The sequence below is a fragment of the Alternaria triticimaculans genome (assembly GCF_023758025.1).
Source record: "Alternaria triticimaculans strain BMP 0046 chromosome Unknown scaffold_25, whole genome shotgun sequence".
Taxonomy (NCBI): domain Eukaryota; kingdom Fungi; phylum Ascomycota; class Dothideomycetes; order Pleosporales; family Pleosporaceae; genus Alternaria; species Alternaria triticimaculans.
The window spans coordinates 188,914-204,180 of record NW_026055982.1 but is presented as its reverse complement, the minus strand read 5'-3'; the positions used below and the strand labels follow the sequence as shown (position 1 = coordinate 204,180).

Here is a 15,267-nt window from a genome sequence, read left to right as displayed (position 1 = left end):
AACACAAATCCTTTCAAAGCCTTGTTCAAGAGACGTTCTTTGTCTGTATAATGTATTATTTACGTTCAAAACCTAATAGCTCGCTCAAGGTAATTCTGCACAATACTCGTCGACACAGGCAAGATCCCAAGTAATGCAAGCGTCCAAACCTGCTTCAATTATTGCGTATCAACAAGATTATACCAGAGCTATAACAACTGTCTTATCTACAATACAGCATCTAACGTGTCTTCCTTTGTACAAGACCTAGGTCTAAGCACAGGGCAGCCATTATGTATGTACGGGCGCGTACTATAGATCACTGCTCGACTATCAGAAGTCCCCATTGTCCTCGTAGTTCCCGCCATCATCTTCTCATAAGCAAGTAAGACTGAAGGTGCACAACAGCTCAAGAGTTTGTAGGTGCCCGGGTGTGGTGAGAAGCAAAGGCACAGAAGTGGTCGACAGAAAGAAGAGGACGAAGCCTGCGGATATGCCGAAACCTCAAACCAGCACTTCAATAATAGCCATTGTGGCTTCAATTGAGTTACCAATCCTTCAGTCGTTTGTCTGGAGGCCCGGATACCTAGGTAATTGTTCTTTACTAATGGCTCGGCTCAAACTTGTAGAAGCCAGGCGACTGCGAATATGGCGGTCTATCACAAGGGTGAGCATAGCACCTTGTCTCGACTAACATCAAGCTTCAAGTGTAGGATTCTGATATCGACGTTCGGAGAGTTGGTGAACCGCGCGTGTGGAGCACATGGCTCGCCGATGTACTAGTCTCGATTAGGCTACGCTAGAAGAGAACCCCGGCCCGCTTGTCAGAAAAAGTTCGGGAAGTCGCGAACTTTTGCGACTTCGAGCTTGAAGACTGCGACACGACAACGACTTTCCCAAAATGGCCGGTATCAAACGCAAATCGACCGGCGCAAGTGCGCCCGACGCCAAGGACAAGAGCAAAAAGGTCAAGGTCGACAAGCCTACCACCAAGAGCGAGAAGAAGCGCGACGTTAAGCCGGTCAAGAAGGCGAAGAAGACCAAGGAAGAGAGCTCCGACGACTTTGAAGAGTCGGATACGAGCGAGAAGGACAATGGCTTCTACGGCTTCTCGGCGGCCGACGGTGCCGATGTCGACATGAGCGACGCCGACAGCAGCGACGAACAACCCGCAAAGTCCAACGGCAAGACACAAAAGCGCAAAGACGGCAACGAATCTTCGGATAAGCCTGAGGGCGAGGGCGTAGAGTCCAAGTTGGCGGGATTGAATGGTAAGACATAGCCATCTAGCCTACTCAATCACTTACCTAACCGTCCCTCTAGTAAACAATTCGAAAGAAGCGCACGCAAAACAAAAGGCCCTTGCCAGAGAACGAAAGGCCGCGAAGCCAAACGCCGATATTATCGAACGCTCCAAGAAGCTGTGGGAGAAGCTCAGGCTGAAGTCGCATGTTGACAAGGAAGAGAGGAAGGGACTCGTTAAGGAGTTGTTCGAGATCATAACTGGCAGAGTCAAGGACTTCGTCTTCAAGCACGACTCTGTGCGTGTCATTCAAACAGCCATCAAATACTCGACAATGGAGCAGAGGCGAATGATTGCGAGAGAGCTGAAGGGCGAGTTCAAGGTCCTCGCTGAGGGCAAGTACTCCAAGTTCTTGATCGCCAAGTTGGTGGAGAAGGGGTGAGTACAATGTCCACGCACGGCATAACATGTCTAACCGATCGCAGCGACCCTGAAATTCGCGACCTCGTCATCACCGAGTTCTACAGCCACGTCAAGCGCATGATCAACCACCCCGAAGCCGCATGGATCGTAGACGATATATACCGAGCCGTAGCCACTCCCGAGCAGAAGAACCGTCTTCTGCGGGAATGGTATGGTCCTGAGTTCTCCATCAAGGGTCTTTCTGCCGAAGGCACCGATAGCGCAGAGCTATCGGCCATCTTGAAAGAATCCCCGGAGAAGAGGAAGCCTATTATGGGCTACCTTGAGAGCCAGATCAACTCGCTCATTCAGAAGAAGCTCACTGGCTTCACCATGCTGCACGACGCCATGTTGCAATACTTCCTCGTATGCGAGCCCGGCACCGAACAAGCGAACGATTTCCTCGAACACCTCAAGCCGGACCCAACAACCAAGGAGGGCGAAGAAGCCGACAACGTCGATCTCATGAAGAACCTCGCGTTCACAAAATCAGGGTCGCGATTGGTGTCGCTTTGCTTCGCATACGGCACAGCCAAGGACCGCAAGCTCTTCCTGCGGCCGTACAAGGACACAATGGAGACAATGGCTTTCGACCAACACGCCCATCACGTCCTTCTTGCTGCTATGGCAGTCACGGATGACACCAAGCTTTCTTCCAAGTCCATCTTCAGCGAGCTTCTACCCAGCAATGACGCCCTCCCCGAGAAGGTGTTGAACCTGGTCAATGATGCTCGCGCACGCACAGTCTTACTATACCCATTCGCCGCAGATGCCAAATGGTTATTGGATGACAACACGCGCGACCGGTTGAGCGAGTTGTATGCCATTCGCCAGACTACATCAAAGAAGGACCCAAACATCCGTCTCTCGGAAATCGCAAAGAGCATCGAGCCGCAACTGCTGACGGCTGTGACTGCCCGCGCTGCCGACTTTGCCTCTTTCACATTCGGCCTACAGTTCATGGGCGAGGTTCTCGTTGGAGCACCAGAGGTCGAACCGGCGAAGCGCAAGGAAGCTTTGACGGAGGTCGCCCGTCTTTCACAATCGATCTTGGACTCTGCCTTGCCTGCTTCCGCCGGTGACAACAAGGCTACCAGTCACGGCAAGAACATGCTGAAGATGCTGGTACAAGGTGGCAAGTTCGACCCTACCACCAAGAAGGTCGTTCCCGTAGAGCCTGCTCTCGGCTTTGCAGACTTACTCTGGCCTCAGATCAAGTCTAACCTGATTAGCTGGGCGACTGGTCAGGGCTCTTTCGTGGTGGTGTCTATGACCGAAGCTGAAGGCTTTGCCAAGAAAGACGAAGTACTGAAAGCGCTGAAGAAGGAGAAGAAGGCGCTAGAGGCGGCTGCCAACCCTCCAGGCGCGCAAAACGGGGAGGCCAAGGGCAAGAAGCAAAAGAAGGGCGACAAGTCGAACGCGGCTCCTAGAGGAAACGCTGGAGCGAAGATTCTGCTTGAAAAGTTGTAGAGTAGCCTATATTTGATTCAAACATGTATGATGATACCCATGTAAGGCCTTCTTCATGCATATTCTGTCTTCCGAGTACCTTGCTGCATCCCTCATTACGTCTCATCAGCATCGCTGTATACTACATGCCCAGGTGTTGCTATGTGTCTTAGCAGTCCAAATCGGGAATTGCTTCCGCCGAAAGATGCAGGCACACCCACCTACCAACCCGGACTTCACCGGTATTTGATCCATGGATACCACGACCGATACCCTAGATGATCAACAAATCTACCTTCCGGACCACTCTGTCTCGTTTACTAACTATCTCTCCTCAAAATCAACTTGGCCACCCCTCCAGTATCATCATCGCGGCTACCCAACTTTCATATTCTCTCACCTCTCCTCCGCATACCACGTATACCAGCCGTACATATTTCCAAACACAACCCATAAACAAGATGTCACGCAACTTCACTGTTGACGAATCCTCTCTCCCCTCCATCTTCCAAGCTCAATGGAAATCCAACCCCGACCCAACCGCCCTACCTTTTCCCCGCGACAACCCCCCATTCGCCCTCACAGCCATAGATTGGCAGCAGCTCTCCCTCTCCGACTCAGACTTCACACCACACTCCTGGTCCAACCTGCACACCCTCATCTCCACCAACCACCTCGAAGAGCTGAAGCGCTGGCCCAGCGCCCTAAAAGCATATCTCGCATGGACCGCACACGTAAAGCAGAAATACGGCAGCGTAATGACATATCTGCTCGACCAGCGCCTTCTCTGGGAACCAGCTGAAGATGAGAGTGGGGCGTTGCGATTCGATGTAGTCAACAGCACGCCTTTTGCGGATCCAGCGGATTACAAGATTCTGAGGAATGACTGGACGTATGCGTTTGTGCCTGGTGTCAGGCATGTTGTTGTGTGGTTGAAGCAGCGGTTGCCGGTGGATGGGAAGGGGGCGTTGAGTGAGGAGGGGAGGGCGATGGTGGAGGAGTTCGTGAAGAGAGAGTTTAGGGATAAGGCGGGCGAGAAGGGAGAGGGGAGTAAGGTTATTTGGTTCAAGAATACGACGGATTTGCAGAGTGTGAGGAGTTTGGAACATGTGCATGTTTTGGTTAGGGATGTGGAGGATGAGGTATTGAGGGAGTGGATGGTTTAGAGGGAAAGAGAATGGCAAGGAGGGCGAGTGTGGAACGTGTTCTTCATTTGTACATACGTACCAGGCTTACGGTACACATACGTATTGATCACGGCTGTGACGAGCATGTACTACCCAAATTACATGCAGTACGGTGTCATAAAGCTAAGAAACATCACTTTGGAAGGATGGCGGCATGCATGTATATGTGTTCAAAGGATGTATAAGCCACGCAGGGCAATCGTTGCTTAGTATATACCGCATCGCCTTCATCATCTCGACGATTAAACAATAAGAGAAAGTGTTGCTCGCCCGAACCACCCAGGCAAGCACCATGTATAAGGACGATAACCAAAAACAAAGCCCCATACCCATAATGATACGGAGAAACGCCCTCGCTAATGCAGAAACACCTACAACAGAATGCGCAACCGACAGCGGTCATACGTAAGGAGACGCGCCTGACAAAAGAAACAAAAGTGGGAGATGAACCCATGGAAACGCCCTATCCATACTTCCCAAGAGACGCTAGCGGGAAGTGAAGGAGTACAGGCAGAAGCGGAAATAACAATGTTTGCAGTCTTCGTGTCACCAAAATTTCGGGGTGCAAGATGAAGTGTAGGTAAGCACTCCTTATGGCTCAGAGAAGTTGAATTGTCGGAAAGGTGAAGCTCCAGTAAACGAGGAGCCAGGTGGTATAGTGAAGGGACTAACACCGGAACCTGCTGAGACGGCATCTGGAGAGGGTAGAAGGCTTTGACCAGAATCGAGACTGGCCCTGTGTATGGAAAGGCGGCGAGCCACTATGCACCATCAGCCAACATCATCAAGATTCATGACGAAACATGCTGATGAGGGCGTCAAGGATTAGTTGTAGGTGGAGTTTTGCCTACTACTTTGTGGTGTTCCGCTGCTAGAGTTGCTATCACTGGGCGTCGCTGGTTCCAGGCTGAGCTGGGCGCGGAGCGTCATGATCCATTCGTGCTGGAGCAGCTCGACCGCACTGGCTCGCTTGTTCGGGTCGCGGTCGAAACATTTCTTGAGGAAGTCGATACCAGTGTCGCTGAGTTGCTCCTTGGATGGTAGTTGCGGTGGGTCACCTTGGGCAATGTGGTACATGATGGCCCATTCGTTGTCCATGGAAGCCCAAGGGCGGCGACCCGTAGCCATCTCCAGAATTACGCAGCCCAGTGACCATATATCGACAGCGCCGTGGCGACCTGTGCTTCCACCTCGAATGACTTCAGGAGACATGTACATCGGTGTTCCGGTCATTGAGCGTTGGCGGCCCTGGCGTGTAGCGTTGTGTTCTGCGGCGAGGGTTCGACCTTGGCGAGCGATAAGTTTGGCGGCGCCGAAGTCGACAAATTTGATGACTCCGTTGTGGTCGAGCAGAATGTCTGGGTTTGGTTAGCAAGGGTGAATAATGATAGGATCAGAAGCAAACTTACTCTCGGGCTTGATGTCGCGATGCACAACACCGGCGTCGTGTAGGTAGGCGAGACCCTCCAACATCTGAAGCGCGTAAACCATTATGACGGTCTCGTCTTCGATACGTCCATGTTCAAGCAGTCCGGCAAGCGAACCACCAGAGCAGTATTCCATGAAAATGTACACCTTGTCGCGATGTGGTTCGATACCGTAGTAAGACACAATGTTGGGATGATCGAGCACTTGAAGAACACCCATCTCGTCTCTGATCTGAGCGACGATCGTAGGAATGAGCTGTGGATCTTGGAGACGAATTTCTTTGACGGCCATGAGGTGGTTGGAGTCGAGGTTCATAGCTGCGTAGACGGATCCGAATGTACCTCCGCCGACGAACTGGCCTTGTTGCCAACGGAGTGTGACGTTTGTCGCAGACGAAGACAGGTAGGTCAGGGCTCGATCGGCTTCATTAGAGTCTTCCAGCACCCTACCAAGAGCCTGGCGTTCGGCTTCCTTGTCTTTGCGGAACGTGTCAATCTCTTCGAGCCTCTGCATCCACTGTTGTTGAGTCATCTCAATGGACTCATCGTCATCCTTTGCGTTCTTCGGATCGAGCAGGCTCTTCCCAGCAATAGCGTTGAGGCGCTGTCGCTCGGCCTGAGCTGCGATGGTCGACCTCGCGCCCATGATGTCGAAGTGGGAGATAAGGACAGACATGCAGCCGGCTACCTTCAGTCGCAGCTGTGAGTATTCCTCGTCGCTGATGGAAAGAATGTTCTGACCGCGGGTCATCATCATGGCAAACTCTAGAGCAACCACAGCCCATCGGAATGTCTTTCGGTCCGAAGCAATGCAGTCGTCGCAGATGAAACTGACCCAGTCAAGTGCCAGCCTGGTTAGCTTGATGTTGTTCATTGCCCTCCGGTTGTAGTCCATGTAGAGGACGGAACGTTGACCGAATTCTGTCGCGAAAGCGAAACAAGTCTGGATGAGATCCTGGCAGTCAAGACCAACTGTTTGCCTACGGACAATCTCGACACTGTCCATGATGGTGTTGGACAGCTTGTATGCCGTCTTCTTGATCTTCTGCAGTTCTGCGTTGACACGGGGAAGATTGGCGCGCTGATCGATAAGGGTGGTGAGCTCCATGCCTATCGACGAAAGGAATGATAGATTCGCGTTTGCAAGGCGTTGTTGCGAGCCATCCGCGACGAGCCTCAACCGACCAGGCTTGAGGTCGAGATGGGGCTCGATAATGTTGGCTGACATTTTCTTGCCGGGCCAGTACAGCGGCTGTTCTGGTCGGATGATCAAGACGTATGGGTTGGAGGGATCCTCGGGAGCTTCTTCCGCGTGGTAGCAGGTTGTGAGAAGCGACTGTATATCGTTCGGTCGGTCGAGTGCCGTCGGTGATGCAACGATGTATATGCCAGTGTTGTTTCCCCCAGTGGTCTCGACGAGGAAATGGCCAGTGGCGACGAGAGCTTCGTACAGTTCCTGGAGCTGCTCCTCGTCCAGGTCGATGTTGTTGATGTTGAATTCGGTGCAGTTCTCGAAGCGCTGTGTGAGAATCCTGGAGAAACGGAACAGCTTACGCTGTCGGACACGAACAGAGTCTAGTATCTGCTTGTACCGCTTCTCCATCTCAGAACCGGTGAGCTCGTCTGGCCGACGCTGCAGCTCTCGCTCAAAGTGAGCGCTGAGACGGGTGAGCGACTTGGATGTAAGCACACTGAACTGTTCCGCAGTCTCGACGTCGCCGCCCTGGAGTTGTCGGCCAAGTTTGTTGCAAAAATCCCACTCCTGTTCGAGGATTTCGGCCTCCTTGAACGTGTTCTTGTTGGCGGCCAACTTCCAGTTCAGCATCTTGAAGTAGAACTTCAGCGCGTCTAGCACGACCGTGTCGAAGTTCTCCTCAATGCACGGAGGCAGATCCCAGCCAGGCTCCGGCCGGGAGATGACCATGTAGCTCTCCTTGACCTGGCCAGCCATGGCAAGCAGGATCTGGAACTGCGCAATCATCTGCTCGGCCATCATGACGCCCTGTTGTGACGGGTCCTTGATCTTCTTGGCGTACGAGAGGCGGACGCGGATGATCTCCTGGAGGAGACGCGAGGGGAAGTTGATGAGAGTCAGCAGCTCTTCGATGTAGGGCGGAAGATGCCTCTCAGCAAAGCCTTCGGCGTTGGCGATGAGGGTGGCCTTGGCCTTCTGGATGACCTTCTCGAGCGGGGCCAGCAGGTTGGTGTCGCCCTGCAGGGACTTGAGGCCATCCTCCTTGAGTATCCGGTCAATAAACGAAGAGTCGTCGGTGAGATGGTGGTCCTGGGACGAGCGCGGGCGGGGCTTGGTGAAGTCGAGCTCCTCGTTGCCGACCCATTTCTTAAGGATGGACATTTCGGTGTTGATGAGGGCGATGGTGTTGTGCCAGGCGATGACGGCGTCGCAGGCGTCCTTGTAGGGCTGCGAGGCGGCGCGGGGATAGGCAGCCTCGAGGGCCTGGCGCGTGGGGTAGACGCTCTCGACCTTTTCGATCTTCTTGACAATGTCCTCGACCTGCTGGGCGGCTGTCTGGCCCGCCTCAGCCTCGCCGCCGACTTCGAACGAGATGATGCTCTCGAGGTTGGCGCGGATCTTGCTGCGGGTGTCGTCGACGATACGCCGCTGGGCCTGCAGCGAGCGGCCGCAGACCTTGGCGCGGATGCCCATCCAGATCTCGGCCTTCATGGTGCTGTCGCCCTGCTGCTCGGTGCTACCGATGAGGCGCTTCTTCTCCTGCTTGACGACATCACCCGTGAGGACGCTGGCGAGCATGCTGTGCCACTCGAGGCGCTCGCGGTTGGCGGGGATCTTGAGCTCCTCGATCGAGGGCTGCATGTCGTCGTTGCCATAGTAGAGCAGCGTCTCCTGGTCGTAGGGGTCGTTCTCGACATACTCGGCGGTCGAGGGCGACTCGTCGTCCGTCTCGGAGTCGGTGCTGTAGCCCAGGCTGGGCGTGCGCAGGGCCGGGTCGAAGAAGTCGTCCTGCTGGTCCTCCTGGCGGATGCGCTGGACGTAGGCCTTTTCCTGGGCGCGGTACTCGGCGTTGGGGTTGCGGCGGCTGCGCGTGGCCGAGTTGTTGCGCGGGCGGTGGGCGGATGAGTTCAGCGAGAACTGCTGCGGGCGGCGGGCGGGTGCGTATGCGCTGCTGATGGTGCGGCCAGGTGTTGGGCGGGCGGCTCTGGTGGTCGACGTGGGCGCGCTGCCCCCGTTGGGCGTCTGCGGCGGCAGGTCCGTCATGATGGCAGGCCCGCGAGAGCGCGAGGAGCTGGCGTTGCTGTTCCACGAGTACTGGGGCTCGCGCAGAGGCGCCACTTGGTCGCGGCTGGTGGTGGTCGTCGTGGGCTCGCCGGGCGACGTCGTCTCGTCCATCGAGTCGCCAGACGACCCCGAGGCGCTGCTCGTCAAGCCCGGGCGTTCGGGCGCATTGACTACGACGGGCTTGGTCGCGTCCGCCATGGCCATGTTGTTCAGCAGGACGTTGTGGGGAGCGGCTCTCGAAAAACGCACGCTGCCATGCCCGCTCATGTTGACGACGACGGCCGCCTTTGCCGTTGTGGGTAAGGATCAGCGCCGAAACAGGTTCGCGGGATGTTGTGGCGGTGCAGCACAGACAGGTGGTGAGATGAGGAAGAACACTGCACAGTTGCTGCCATTCATTGTACTACCTAATACACCTGCTGCCTGGTAGCTCCTTCCGCTGGTTCACAGGTAGCTTCCGCGCCTTCCACCCGGCTCGCAAACTCCCTAGCCTCTCACCTCTTAGCCTCCCACCTCTTTGCCATCCAAGACAGCAGCAATCTTGGAACTGCCATACAGCCTCCAGTCGCCACAAGCTCCGCACTAGCACGCCTAGCGCCATCCTTCCCTCATCCACATCCTCGAGGCTACCCCAGCGACCTCACCACCAATCTCGCTGCATACCCAAATCGGCTGTCGTTCCCGGGAGATCGATGCTTCCAGCTTCGGCCATCAGGGTCCATTCGGCGCCTAGGTCATTTTAAACTCGCGATGTTTCCATTACCGCGTTCCCCTAGCACGTGTCTAGACTCCGCGACATGACCACGGCATTATGTATAGCCGTTGGGATCGGCCACCTGCATCGCGTCGAGTATGACGCAGCATCAACGTCTGCTGTTTCACCAAACTGCTCGACAAAGCAATGCGTATTTGCTTACGTCGGAGCAGCACAAGCCTGCGCAGGCGCACCCATGCCAATGGACATTGCTCACAAAAGGAATATGCATCACCACGGCGCGTACGATGATGACGTCAACCACGCGTTCCACACATCTGGGAAATCACTCATCTCCATCGAAGTTGTTTGAACAAATAATATTATCGTCCATCCTATAGGACTATTGCACTGCACACCCCTAGATATCCTTCCTGGCCAGCTTGCTCTTCTGTCTGATTTGCTTGCCCCACTTGTAAAGCACAAATGGAATCGGGATAAAGGCAATACCCAGGAAGCCTAACAAGCTACTCGCCCAGTTTATGCCCAACTTCTGATACATGGCATTGGCGAACAGGGGGAATCCCGCACCGAATGACGACCTCATCAAGTCGTTGCCTGCCAGTACACTAGCCACAGAGTCGGGGTAGGCATCCGACAGGTAAGGAAGCACGGCCTGGAAGAGCGTGAAGGCTGCGATACCGAAACATCCAGATCCGATGATGGGCACAATCCAGTGCACATCCGACCGCGAAGTCCATCCGAACCAGAAGAGACAAATTGGCACAAAGAAGCAGCCAACCATGGCAGGGATAAGACGCTTCTCTGGCGCGATGTTGCCATCGTCGTCGAACTGCTTCTCCAGGTAGTAGTAGTTCCACGCGAAGAGCACAATGACAGCGATGAATGTACCAACAAGGATACCCAGGAAGGCCACTCCCTCAAGGCCGAGGTTGAAACCGTAAAGTCCTGAGAATACAAGAGGAAACGACTCGAACCAGATGTAGAGTAGACCGTAGATGAGTGCGATGTACAGGTTCAACAGGAACACAATGGGCTCCTTAAGCATGAGGGTGATGGGCTTCAGAAGACTCATGTTGAGAACCTGAGGTAGTGTTAGCAGTGATTGGATATTGTGAAGAAGGATTACTTACGTCCTTGCCTGACATCTCAGCAGACATGATATCCGGCTCGCAAGTAAGACGGTCATCGCCAGTCAGCTTCTTGAGCCTGCGTGTCCTGCGGTGCAAGATGTTGGGCGCGCTTGTCTCCGGTAGGAGGAAGAACAGGAAGACCCAGCAGAAGCCCGAGAGCCACATGATCTCCCACATGGTCCATCTCCAACCTTCAGCCATGACGGCGAAGCCACCCACAAGAGGACCGAGAACAGGACCGCAGACGGCTCCAATTCCCCAGACAGCGAGACCGTACACTTGTTTCTTGGGTCGGTACATGTCGGCGATGGAGGCTCCTCCTGTTGCGAGCGCTGGCGAACCAAAGAATCCAGTCAGGAATCGGAAAGCGAGTAGCATGCCGAAGTTGACAGAGAGAGCAGTGGGGATCTGGAGAAGGACGAAGATGACTATTGGCGTCGGTTAGCATATCGTCTCGTTGCGAACGAACGGCTGCACTTACGAAGGGTAATAATGTAAACCCAGAGACGGCCAATCTGCGGAATCTCGCTCATGGGTGACCAGAGGAGAGGACCAAGACCGTATCCAGCAACGTAAAGCGTCAGTCCCAAGGTCGCGGGGACCTGAGCAACGCCAAACTCTGCCATCACGCCCATGAGACCAGGTGTGTAAATGGCTGAACCGATGTATACCGAGAAGGTGAGAAAGCAAATCTCAAAGGTGACGAAGTACCTCTTTCCTCGCGACCAATTCTTTGGATTCTATAGAGCCGTCAGTACAATCCAAAGATGTGAACATGGAGCAAACATACCTGAGCATCATCCGGACCGTACCAATCAATAACATGAAGGTCCTTGCCCTTCTCAGGATCGACTCTCAAGCCACTGGCCTCGTTGACACCATTGCCAACAGTACGCGACGAAGTCTCTGAATCGCGTCCCTCCCGGTTCCTCACACCATGCGTCTGGGCAAGTTCATCGATCTCGTCCTTGTTTTCCGGCGCCTGCGTAGATCCATGGTAGGCCGCATACCCAGACTTCTCATGACTGACATACTTCTTCCAAATCTCGGGGTCTTTCTCTTCGGGATACTGGAGATATTTGTTGCGCGTCACAAGACGGACGATGTGGCCAAAAGCCGAGTCGCGGATGAGATCAAACATGATGCTCACTCACGGGAAATGTGTTGGACAGAGCAGAGCAGGTGGGCTTGGAATAGAAAAAGACACAACTACTCTCCCCGAAGCCCTGGCATCGAATGCTTAAGTCCACTACACACCCGTGACATCATCGTCTCCATCACGCCCACCAGCTCGATCTAAGAAACCCTAAGGAAGCTTATCCGTCCGCCAGGCGCCGCAAAGGGCACCCACGGAAGCCGAAAACACCCCTTGTAGTCACACCTGCCAAGGAATAGAGGCTCGAAAAGCTTAGCTTGACACAAGATCTGGACTGGTGATGGCATTTGTGCGCGAGGCTATCGAAAAGTCCATGACGCGCCGCATCGTTGAGATCGGCGCCAGGGCACTCAGATCGCGCGCACACATACGCGAAGGAGATCTGGCGTTTTACCTAATTCGCTCGGAATGCTGCGGATGGACTACGCGTGGTGTATTTGTGATGGGAGGAATGCGCTGGCGGACGGGCGAATGACGTGCCGGGTGAAAAATGTTTATCTATCATTTAGGTTTTGTTGTGATGTTCTGGACTGGATGTCGGTGTGATGACGTCGTGAGTGAAGAGGTTGCGCGTGGCTGGATTGGGCGAGTCGTGCGCGCTACTGTTCATGACTCGTCGACATGTGCGATCGAAAAACCCGTGGAATCCGAGACGTAGACGTGATGTCTCACTCACTAGTGCGCAACATCGAAATTGCATCAGAGTAGAAATGGATGAGCATTACAATGAGTGACGAGCCCATTGAAGCAAGTAAGCAGAGCAGAGCACTTACGCCGTTGGTAGTCACCTCAGTACCTATCTACTTTCATACCCATCTCACTCCTCAAGTCAAATTCCCTAATCTTCTCCCTCTGTGCATCATCACACACCAATTCCCTTTCCGTATTCACCCATTCCTGCCACGAACCAAACGTGTCCAACCTCTCCTTGGCACTCAGCCCATCATCTCGGGTCCTCATATCCATATCAGCGCCTGCCTGTCTCAGCACCGCAAAAGCCTTGACCCAACACCTCGACACAGCGTAATGCAGTGGCGTCCATCCATTCTCGTCACTATGGTTTACATCCGCGCCGTGGTCGATGAGCGCTTGTGCGATGTAGGGGTTTGAACACAGACACAGTGGCGTTCGGGCCTTGTTGTCTTCAGAGTGTGGTGAGACGCCTTTGGATAAGAGCACTTTGGTGGCCTCAAGATTGTGAAAATGGGATGCGAGATGCAGTGGTTTACGGCCGCTGCCATCGCGAGCTGTGATATCGGTGTCTGCATGCTTGAGCAGGTCCAGTGATGGACTGCTTTCCTTGTCTGCACAGCGATCCATGTGTAGGGGTCGTTTGAGCGCGATGTGAAGAGGGCGGTCGCCGGTGTTTCCGCAGATGACGTTTGGGTCTGCGCCGTAGGAGAGCAAGGTGAGAACGACGGTGGGGGTATCTGCCATGCATGCAAGAGCTAGGGGTGTATATCCCCCATGATCTTCTATATTAATAATGTCTTTGCAGAGAAACTTTAACATGACGTCCACAACACGTTTCATACTGGCCTGTGCTGCGTAATGCAAGGCAAATCGTCCTTTGTCAGTCGTGCGTGGTCGGACAGAGGCACCTTTCCCCAGTAAGAAAACAGCTGCGTCTTTATGACCTTCCACTATGGCTGCGATCAACGGGGTGTAGCTTGCATCGTCTACAGCGTTGATGTTCAGTGGCTCTTCATCGGCGAGATCCAGATCAAGGAGAAACCTGAGCACTTTGACTTGCCCACACGCAGCGGCGATTTGCAAGGCTCCCTGCCCCTTCTTGTTGACAGCACATACGTCTGCGCAGCGTGTAACCAGAAAGTTAACCAGCTCCACATTCATGCCGCACGCAATGAGCAGAGGTGACATGCCGTCGCTGTTCTTCGCGTTGATGTCGGCGCCTTTGCGTCTCAATGCATCGATGAGCTCCTTCTGGTTGTAGTGGACAGCGACGTGCAACAACGTAGACCCATCGTCAGCCTTGTCGTCGTTCACGTCAGATATGGAATCCAGCATCCGGAACGCTAGGCTTTTGGCAATCTCGGCACTTCCACCATCGAACGCGCTTACTACACTCTGAAAGGCACTAGATTGAGCGTCTGGTCCTTTCATCCCCTTACATCGACCACTCGCTAACAGAAGATCGACGACAGCCATTTTCTCTGGGCAACCGTTTACGAATCCCAAGATGGCACGATGTAGTGGCGTGACCCTTGATGCTATGGTGGGATTTTGCGAGAGCTTAGCCGGGTCAGCACCAGCTTTGAGAAGGACTTCGACCAGTTCCAGGTTGCAAAACAGCCCGCCGACTGCAACGTGGAGTGGTGTGTAGCCCATGAACCCGATGATATTTGGATCGGCTCCTAGTCTGAGTAGCTCTGCAATTATACCGACGTCCCTATCGGCTAGTGCAGCATACAGCATATTGCAAATGGCTTTTGACTTGACGAGCTCTCCGCCAGAATCCAAGATCCATTTGATCCAACCCAAATTTTGACCGTCGAAGGAATGGGAGATCTGATGGTACATGATAGAAATGGCCTTCATCACTGGGATCAGTTCTACCTTGGATTGCGCGGTGGCCAGTTGGAGTGCGACGCTATCCTTTGGGTATTCGGGTCCACCAATGGCTTCTAACAGGATCTTGGTAGTAGCAAGGTGGCCTTTCGTCATGGTCATATCCAGGATCGTGTCACCATCTGCCCATTCGACTTCCAAATCTGGTTTGTAATCTGCTCCGTGCGATAGCAGGACCTGTAGCACTTCTGCATGTCCTTGTAATGCAGCAAACATTGCCGGGGTAAAGGATTCTGGATCCAGACTGAGTGCATCGATGTCTGCACCGCTCTCGATCAGTAGTTGTACGGCTTCCAATCGGCCATTCATGCTGGCGAGTGATAAGGCGGCTGCTGATATCAGTTGCTGTTCAACAAGTCGCGAAAGCTACATCAACTTACTGAGACCCTCCACACTACGGTCGTCCACCCTCGCGCCTGCCTCCAACAAGTAACGAACGACTTCATGCTGTCCGTACTCCGCCGCCCACATCAGGACGGTGCAACCATTTTCACTTCTTTCGTGCAAATCTGCTCCTTTGGCGAGAAGTAATTTGACAATTGCCATATGTCCATGCCTTGCAGCCAGTAGCAAAGGCGTCCTCTCATCCGCGCAGGTCTTACTGACCTCTACTCCCTTACCGATCAGGAAGTCAGCCCCATGTATCATGCCGTTCGATGCAGCGAAAT

General features: G+C 53.9%; 5 protein-coding genes across 5 annotated transcripts; 2 read left to right on the top strand and 3 right to left on the bottom strand.

The window, feature by feature from the left end:
• Positions 1 to 880: 880 nt before the first annotated feature.
• J4E78_010002 (uncharacterized protein) lies at positions 881 to 3,154 on the top strand (the record flags this gene model as incomplete). The annotated part of the gene is made up of 3 exons (XM_049370585.1): positions 881 to 1,250; positions 1,303 to 1,660; positions 1,708 to 3,154. The coding sequence occupies 3 exons, from the start codon at positions 881 to 883 to the stop codon at positions 3,152 to 3,154; spliced, it is 2,175 nt and encodes a 724-aa protein (XP_049217756.1).
• A 440-nt stretch (positions 3,155 to 3,594) lies between these two features.
• J4E78_010001 (uncharacterized protein) lies at positions 3,595 to 4,299 on the top strand (the record flags this gene model as incomplete). The annotated part of the gene is made up of 1 exon (XM_049370584.1): positions 3,595 to 4,299. The coding sequence occupies one exon, from the start codon at positions 3,595 to 3,597 to the stop codon at positions 4,297 to 4,299; it is 705 nt and encodes a 234-aa protein (XP_049217755.1).
• An 846-nt stretch (positions 4,300 to 5,145) lies between these two features.
• J4E78_010000 (uncharacterized protein) lies at positions 5,146 to 9,263 on the bottom strand (the record flags this gene model as incomplete). The annotated part of the gene is given in 3 exon segments (XM_049370583.1): positions 5,146 to 5,678; positions 5,730 to 9,241; positions 9,256 to 9,263. 3 exon segments carry the CDS (start codon positions 9,261 to 9,263, stop codon positions 5,146 to 5,148), a joined length of 4,053 nt encoding a protein of 1,350 aa, XP_049217754.1.
• Positions 9,264 to 10,121: 858 nt separating this feature from the next.
• On the bottom strand, positions 10,122 to 11,995 carry J4E78_009999 (uncharacterized protein; the record flags this gene model as incomplete). The annotated part of the gene is made up of 4 exons (XM_049370582.1): positions 10,122 to 10,805; positions 10,855 to 11,282; positions 11,336 to 11,594; positions 11,645 to 11,995. 4 exons carry the CDS (start codon positions 11,993 to 11,995, stop codon positions 10,122 to 10,124), a joined length of 1,722 nt encoding a protein of 573 aa, XP_049217753.1.
• Positions 11,996 to 12,799: 804 nt separating this feature from the next.
• J4E78_009998 (uncharacterized protein) lies at positions 12,800 to 15,045 on the bottom strand (the record flags this gene model as incomplete). The annotated part of the gene is made up of 2 exons (XM_049370581.1): positions 12,800 to 14,909; positions 15,038 to 15,045. The coding sequence occupies 2 exons, from the start codon at positions 15,043 to 15,045 to the stop codon at positions 12,800 to 12,802; spliced, it is 2,118 nt and encodes a 705-aa protein (XP_049217752.1).
• Positions 15,046 to 15,267: the final 222 nt, after the last annotated feature.